This window comes from Amblyomma mixtum, chromosome 1 (assembly GCF_055824585.1).
Source record: "Amblyomma mixtum isolate Tamu chromosome 1, ASM5582458v1, whole genome shotgun sequence".
Classification (NCBI taxonomy): Eukaryota; Metazoa; Arthropoda; class Arachnida; order Ixodida; family Ixodidae; genus Amblyomma; species Amblyomma mixtum.
In genome coordinates this window covers 151,276,253-151,284,647 of record NC_143012.1, presented here as the reverse complement: position 1 = coordinate 151,284,647, position 8,395 = coordinate 151,276,253, and the positions used below count along the sequence as shown (strand labels likewise).

General features: G+C 46.1%; 1 protein-coding gene across 1 annotated transcript; it reads right to left on the bottom strand.

Annotated features, from left to right (window-relative positions):
• Nucleotides 1–4,748: 4,748 nt before the first annotated feature.
• LOC149367982 (uncharacterized) lies at nt 4,749–6,948 on the bottom strand. The gene is made up of 2 exons (XM_089568818.1): nt 6,826–6,948; nt 4,749–5,076 (listed from the first exon to the last, which is right to left on the bottom strand). The coding sequence occupies exon 2, from the start codon at nt 5,049–5,051 to the stop codon at nt 4,836–4,838; it is 216 nt and encodes a 71-aa protein (XP_089424944.1). The 5' UTR covers nt 5,052–5,076; nt 6,826–6,948; the 3' UTR covers nt 4,749–4,835.
• Between the last annotated feature and the right edge of the window lie 1,447 nt (nt 6,949–8,395).

The following is an 8,395-nucleotide window of genomic DNA, read 5'->3' as shown; positions in this document are numbered from 1 at the left end:
AACTTTCTCTCCTTCCATTAAGAACTCGTCGAGACATAGCCCTTTTATCTCTGTTTCACAAATTAATCCATGCCACTCAGTCACCTTTATCGCACCTGCAACGACCCTCTTATTCATCAACCAGATCGCACAATAACCTCAACTACACGCGCATTTATGGCAGTACTCACGCCTTTAACTTTTCTCCGCTCCCACGTGCTATATGTCTATGGAATGATCTTCCAAACTGCGTTGCATCGCAGCGCAACCACGGCACGTTTCATAATCATCTGGTCAAACATTATATAAATAACACCTAGCACGTTTTTGCCCAAGTCATGCCTGTTTTTTTTTTGTTTTTTTTGCCACACCCTGTTTATCAGCCCATTTGCCTTCCTGTGTATTTGCTCATGTTCTTTTTTTTTTCGCGTTACTATTATGTCGTATTTATATTCTATATTTATTTATTCAATGTTTTTCTGCATGTATTTTGTACTGTCGTGATAATTTGTAATCAGCTTTTAGAATGTAACAGTGTTTCTACGCATTTTTGGTTTCTTCTAGCTACTGTTGCACATATATATTGCTCCCCCCTTACTCAATGCCTCCCTGGATGCCTGTAAGGTACCTGTAAATAAATAAATAAATATCGTATCAAGATAACACACCTTGCCACCTAAGTGAGCTATGCACTGTCGAGTAGTGGACGCACGGGAAAACCTTTGTTTTGCATTTATTTAGCGCATGCCCCATAATGGTGTTGAACGGCTAGGAAACGGCCGGAGGTAACTTTTCACTGGGAGACGCCTGCGCCGCCCCAGTTTGTCGAGGAATTAGTTTACGAATTTCTATTGTCGTTCAGTTACTGCAATTCATTTTTAAGCAAACACAGCAGAGATAAGCGGTAACCACCAGCAATACCGAAAGAAAAATTCACAGGGCGCATAAACTGCTTGCCTTCTTGGTTAGTTGAGTTGGTAGAAGATCTACAGGGTCTGTTCTGAAAGTAGTAGGACTGTTTTTTTCCTGGGCGAACGGGCGGACAAGAGGTGGTCTGCGCGTGCAGGATCGTTGAAGGGGGATATTGGCAATGCTGGGGAAAATCGGCAGTCGGCTCTCGGCCGTTGAAGAGAGGAGGTCGCTTGTACTGTGAACCCCTGTCGAAACGTCTCGTCACGGAGAATCATAGAGCGTTTATACTGGATGAGCGATCCGCGATAAAATTTTGTGTAAATATTAGTAAAACGGGCAAAGAGACTCACGACATGATTAAGGAGGCCTACGGTGAAACTGCCATGGGTAGATCAGATGTTTTTTGAGTGGCAGAAGCTGTTCCGAGAAGGTAAGGAAAGAATGGAAGACGACGACCGCTCCGGACGCCCTTCGAACAGCAAGACCAACGAAAATGGGTAGCGAGGGAAACATTTACTTAACAGTGATTGTAGAATGAGTATCAGAATGATTGCTGATGACTTGAGCATTCCTCAAACCGAAGTTTTTGAGATCGTGACAGAAAACTTATCCATTAGGAAAGCGTGCGCGAAGTTGGTGCCGGGAGTGTTGTCAGAGGAGGAAAAGGCCAACCGGTAGGATCTTCTTCATCATCTGAATGAGGACCCCGATTTTTTGCCCAGCACAAGGCGGCAACGCTGCCTCAGCCCCCCTACAGCCTCGACTTTGCCCCGCCAGACTTTTTTCTATTCCCGAGAATAAAATCGACGCTCGAGGAGAAACATCACGGATCGGTAGAGGTGGTTCAACAGGCCGTGACGAGGGAGCTAAACAGCAATCCGGTCCAGGCGTTCCTGGAGGCGTACGAAAACTGTAAAACTCATTGGCAGCAGCGAGTAGGTGCGGAAGGGTGCTACCTTGAAAAATTGTAATCGTTTGTACTATTCTTTTGAATAAATTTTGTTTAAAAAAATGAGTCCTACTACTTTCAGAACAGACCATGTATTCCCGTGAAGGGGTGGTCGCGGGTTCAAACGACGGAATAGGACAAATATTTCTTTAACTGCCAAGTTTCTGAGAAAGCTGTATAGTTTTCCTTTGTAGCCGTATGGCTGCGCTCGGGTGGATGTCAGTGAGTAGTTACTCCCTTATTACAAATCTACTCCAACTTGGGCGGTTCCTCTGAACATTGGACCACCTTTGTTCTTACTTCGAGATATTGATCAATTTGCTCTCGCTCTACTGTAACCTTTCCGTCCCGGTTAGCTCAGTTGGTAGAGCGACTAATCCGGTGAAGCGGTTACCCGGGTTCGAACCCCGGACCAGGACTAATATTTCTTTAAGTGCGAAATTTCTGAGAAAGCTTTATAGCTTTCCTTTGTAGCCGTATGGCTGCGCTTGGGTGGATTCCATTCAGTAATCACTCCCTTATTACTTGTTGTGAAGGCGAAAGCATTAGTGTGTCATCGCGAGCTTTAGACATCGGCGCAGGTTGCGCGCTCAGAAATGAAACGAAGACTCTCCTCTCAACGCTGATTCCACAAATTTTGAATTCACAAATGTCCGAGTGAAATACTCGGAGGCTCGTTTAGAATGCCTGTCGTTAGTTAGCCTCCAACCAAACTAAGAGTTGTATGCTATATGCAAGGACAAATCGTATGACACCTCTCGTAACGGTGTACGACGATCGGTTGCTTCACAATTTCGATACGAAAATGATGGGTTTTGGAAGGAAATGGCGCAGTAACTGCCTCACGTACCGATGGACCCCTACCAGAGGTAGAGAGTCTGGCACGGCATTTACAATTGGGTTTAGGGGATTGAACGTCCGGAAGCGACCCAGACTATGAGAGATGCCGTAGTGGAGGTCTCCGGAAATTTCGATCACCTAAAGGTGCGTATGTCGTCAGTTAGAATCCCTGTCGCAAACTAGCCTCCAACGTGACCGGCACATGTAAGCTAAATGCAACAAGAAATCACAAGACACAACCCGGAATGCTCTACGACAAACGGTTGCTCACAATTTTGGTGTGGATGTAGTCGAGAGAACTGGCGCCACATGGAGGTCGGCCAATGGGGGCATATGTGGAAGAACAACATGTGTATGACAGTCTGAACTAACGGTGCTTGGTTTGCTGTGTGCGTCCTAGAGCCGCTTGACGACGTCGCCTTATTTTTCTTGCCATCGCAGGGCTTTTGTCTACGATTATGGAGTACGCAGACTAACACTCGCCACTGGATTTTTCGTAATAAGACTTCTAAGGTTATCACATTAGTATGGCCAGATAAATGCGGCCTGGCTAGATATAGCTGACCTTTGTTGCATTTTCTGGTAGTAGTTAAGTCTTACTCGACGAAGTGTAGACGTTGTTTCACCTAAGTTTTTAGACAATTAAAAAAAATGCGCTTTTTTAGTTAAAAGAGCCCTTTTTGCGCCATAGCATTGCCAGCAGTCTAGCACATCAGAATGCAGCTAAGACGTGCTAACTAGCAGGGCGGTTAACTGTTATTGATTAGTTAACTTATTAACTGTTACTGTTAACCTCCTTAATTTCTACGCCACCGTGGTGGCTTAGGGGTTATGGCGCTCGACTCCTGACTCGAAAGACGCGGGTTCTATCCCGGCCGCGGCGGTCGAATTTCGATGTGGGCGAAAATCTAGAGGCCCGTGTACAGTGCGATATCAGTGCACGTTAAAGAACCCCAGGTGGTCGAAATTATCGAGGCCTTCATTACGGCGTCCCTCATAGCCTGGGTCACTTTGGGACGTTAAACCTTCAAAAACCAAATAACATTAATTACAGAAAGGGGTGTAGAACACCTTAAGTAACATCCACATCTGTTTTTAGAACCTCGGAAACGCTTTTACCCTCGGCGCTGTGTCCCAACAAATTCTGCCCACATCGCGCCAAAATGCATGCGCTTTCGAGAAGCTTGCAGGCAAAGCAACCTTTCCAGTACACGTGACTCATCGAAACAGGTGAAATTTGGTGGCCCACAGCGCCGACAGTAATCACGTTTTCGAAATTTGTAAAAACTGACGTGAATATTGCTTACGGTAGGCTACACGCCGCGAAAGTAATTAAGGCGCCTAACTGTAACAGTTAGAAATTTAACTGTTCAAAATTAGTTAACCAGCCTGCTAGTTATCACGTCTTACCCTTTTTCTGATGTGCTACACCAGCGATGATGCTATGCCGAAAAAAGCGCTCTTCTATCAAAAAGCCTTTTTTTTAAGAATTGTCTGAAGTATTAGGTGAAATACTCTGTATAACCTGAAGTGTAAGATACTCCTGTTCACTGCGGTGCTCATCAGATATGACCAAGCACGCGGCGTCTACTTTCTTCGACAAGCTGCGTTTGCCGTCCAATGCGGCGTCTTTTCGCACCGTTCACTATGGTGCTGTATGCATTCAATTTATTTAGCTTCCCACTCGTGTGCATTCATTTCTTTCTCCCTTAATTGCGTTCGCTATATATGTATTTATTGCTTATCAAGACAGAACGTGCATTAAGGGCCCCACGATTAGGCTCTAGGCTAGAAAGAATTCTTTCACAGCAGAGAATATTTATTTCGGTGCAGCACGTGATTAAAGGATCCTTTAATGATAAGGTGGGATTTTATTGCGAGTTCTACAAGTTACTTCGCGGTAACAGCAGCCGACTCGAAAACTGCTGAACGTTCCAGCGCTATTTTGGCTGGAAAGAAATAATCGTTGCTTTAATGCGCTGTAACTCAGTCATTCGGTACCATCATCTACTGAAGATTCTGAACCATCTCTACCTGTACAATACCAGAAAGCAGACCACAATTTGCATCTGTTTTCTTAAGGCATTTATTAAGGAAACAGAAGATAGATTTGTGCGCCTCTTAAAGTTGTGGTGAGCCGGGTTCTGCAAGGATTTTAGCCGTAGAAGCCAAATCCACGACCATAGCCTCCGTAGCCGCCAAAGCCACGGTATCCGCCGAAGCCGCCGTATCCTCCGAAGCCACGGTATCCACCGTATCCGCCGTAGCCACCATATCCGCCATAGCCACGTCCGAAGCCGAACTGCGCGACCGCCACGCTACAAAGGGCGGCCAAGACGACGAGGGCCAACAGGAAGGACTTGCTCATCATGGTGTCAGAAGTGATTGGCAGAAACCTGCAAGTTGAATCGAAAAGGAGCGTCATCAATCTTCCTGCTTATAAATACTTAAAACAGCAGTATGAAGAATATCGAAGTGATAGCGGTGCGCAGAATGAGAGGTAGTATGTGCAAAGGCCGAATTGAAAAAGAGCGTCATCATTGGTACTGCTTATAAATTCCTAAAACAGAAGTGCTGACAATATCGAAGCAATAGCAGCGCGCACAATAAGAGGTAGTATGTCAAGATAACAGTGTTTGTATACGATTACGATAGTCGGTAATGCGAAGTTGGAGCGCAGCTCTACCGACGCCGCCTGCTTTTCGCTTTGCTATTGCCTGTCTCCTGTCAGGTGGCTTCCTACGCCGACTACATCGACTACAACAATGCGTAGTGGCAGATGGCGTGTTACTCTCCTGGACACCCTCCGAGATCTTCCAGTAACAGCTACCTTCAAGGTGGCTTTTCGGTCTGCTACTTGGACAAGTGGTTACGCCGACTACGCCGACGACGACACCGAACACAGAAACGGGCGCCTAAGAGCTCGGCTCCAAAATTGTCCCCATAAAAACGTTGGTCGTGAAAGAGATACGATTCTCAGCTTCCGACCAACCGCTGTAAGACAGCAACTATTAATTACTGACTATATCTCTATTGTACGAACCTATCACTATGATGGGTATCCACCATCACAAAGTAGTATTCAAAACATTTGACTTGTATACTGTTCAAGCTTTATGAAACTTCATTATTTGATGATGATGAATATGTATGGCGCATGGGCATCTGCGGCCAAAGAGCGCCATGGCACAAGGAATTTTTTTCTTCTACTCAAGGTGGGGTCAAGGACCCATTTCACCAAGCATTTAATCCTGATTAAGCCGAGCACCAGGCCAGGGGAAGCTTGTGCAGCCGGCCAAGTCTTTAGCTGGCGTGCGCGACGGCCGCTATTTCTGCGCTCCTGCGGTTTGGGACGAAGCAAACTTGCCGAAAGCTCAATATTCAGCACGGGCTTAGTGAGCCTTTGCTTAAATTTGATATTTTCGAAAGTTTGCTCCATCGTAAGCAACACGATCACAGAAAACACGGCCGTCACGCACGCCAGCTAAAGATTTGGCCGGCTGTACCTATTGTATCACCGGTGGGCACCGGGCGGAAATTTGATTATTTGCTAACCAGACCGATACAACAAGTAATGTAAGTAAAGCAGAGAGATGGACGGTAGGGTTTCATTTATGTTGACCTCCCAGCGCGAAATACACTAGGACGATAGACACAAAACAAGGACGCGCTCCCGTCCCTCCCGTTTTGTGTTTATCGTATACGTGTATTTCGCGCTGTGAGATCAACGTGAACGGACACCAATTTGCCCAAACGAGAATTAGAATCCAGGTTTTTGTGCGTTCTGTGTTAACATGGTTGCTAAAAACGCATAAAGAACTTCAATGTTACTAAAAACTTTACTTAAAGCTATGCGCTATATAAAAGTAGAACTCTATTTTTTTTTACATTAAAACCGAAACCATAGACTCTCAACTTTGTGCAGTTCTCAAGGTCCGCACAGCAGACAGAGAGCTTAGATTAAAGCAACTGTGGTCATGCAGGCAGTGCTATTGGTATTTCAATAGCTAAGGAAAGCGTTTATGAAATTGTGGAATCGTCAACGTGGACCAAAGCACTTTCACACCAAGGGAGACAGCTGAAAACAGCGTGCAGCGAAGTCACGGGCTCGCGTCCCCACCCGCCCTGCGCATTCCAGTCCTCACCTGCGGATGATGCTGGAGTCAACTGTAGCTGCGGTCTGTGTTGCCCTGGGGCAGCGCTCCGCCTTTATATACACGGTGCAAGAGACCACGTGCAAGATGCTCGGGTCGTTGTGCGCTGCGTTGAGGGGGAAATACGCGGCTCCGAAGTGGTGTGGTCAATCCCTGCAGCGAAGCGGAACGCCTGAAACACGCCGCGGTGTTTACCTCCTCTCCGTGACCCTCGCTCAGCACGTGTGCCCTCAGAGTGACGGCCGTGCGCCATTTCGTCCGTGGTCGGAATGGTCAATGAGGAGGGCAAGTCAGAAATGCAGCCCAAACGAAGAAAGTCCTCTCGCTTTCTTTCAAAGCGGCTGCATGGCGCACAGCTTGTGCTCCCTTTATCCAACATAGTGTGTGTTTCTTACATGCACCATTTCTCTGGACGAAATAGGAAACGAAGTCAGTGGATAGTAAGCGCTTGTGTAGTCTGCTCTTTTCGTCCTTGCAACCGTGCGCTAACGCAAGGTGGGGAGCGCGATACATTCGCACCGATTATGGTTGTACACTGAGAGGCCAACTATCAGCCTGCTGACTGAAGGCACTAGACTGCACCGCGGAGAAGGGAAGCTAACTCTATAGAACATTTTTTAATGCGTAACTTAATCAGTCACAAAGCGCTTTTTCTTAAAGTGCCGCAATTTGTAATGATGCGATCGGCATTTTTCTGACTACAAGTAATAGTTTCTTCTTTTTCCAGCCAATTAAGAGGCACATTTGCAAACAGGATGAATAGAAGCCAGCGCAAAGTAAAATGAAATAATTTACCTAATAACACTGTGTAACTCGACGAATCAAATAGTACAATATTATCCTTGCTTTCGTTAAAAAAATTTCAAAGCCGATCATAAGATCTGACGAGACCTCTCTGCATATGCAGTGCTGGTTGTATATTTCACCTTTACATTGATCGCCTTCCATTACGTCTTTGAATCTGATCTCTTCTACGCTGTTTCGTACCGCTGCCGGGTGGCCTTCTGCTGGGAGGAGACTTCACAAGAGTGGGAGCGTTTCGGAGGTGGGTGGAACTTCTGGAAGGTGGAAGTCAGTGTTAGGTGGAGGTTCACAGGTGGGAGATGTATTTATACAGGCGGGCGCCCCGAGGTGCGGCCACCAGTGGTGCGCCTCTTTACAATAAAAAAAAGTACTGCACAAATATACGTTAAGCGTCTCTGTATTTATTGACTCACGTATGATATTTAGCGCTTTCTCATCGCCATAACACATACCTTGAAAACCCTTCTTTTTTGCAGACTGTCGCGCGTTTAAGTCACAAATCGTTACTTTAATTTACACCATTCGCTAAAGATCAAAATAGGCTTCTGTAACCTTCTGCCGGTTTATGCAAGCACACCCAGCGGCAAACAACCCTCACTGTTGAAAGGTGGTTCACCTTACCTTGTGTACGCTGGGTTGCCCCTTTCAGATTTTTACTTCGTACGCTCTAGCCAGCGTTCAAAAGATGTTCATTCTCAGCTCTCACTGCCAGCGATCATAAAAAGAGGTACATTGCAAGCACACTTCAGTTTAAGGG

Excerpts from the sequence above, each read along its gene's own strand:
- LOC149367982 (XM_089568818.1), bottom strand. The coding sequence starts at position 5,051 with ATGATGAGCAAGTCCTTCCTGTTGGCCCTCGTCGTCTTGGCCGCCCTT.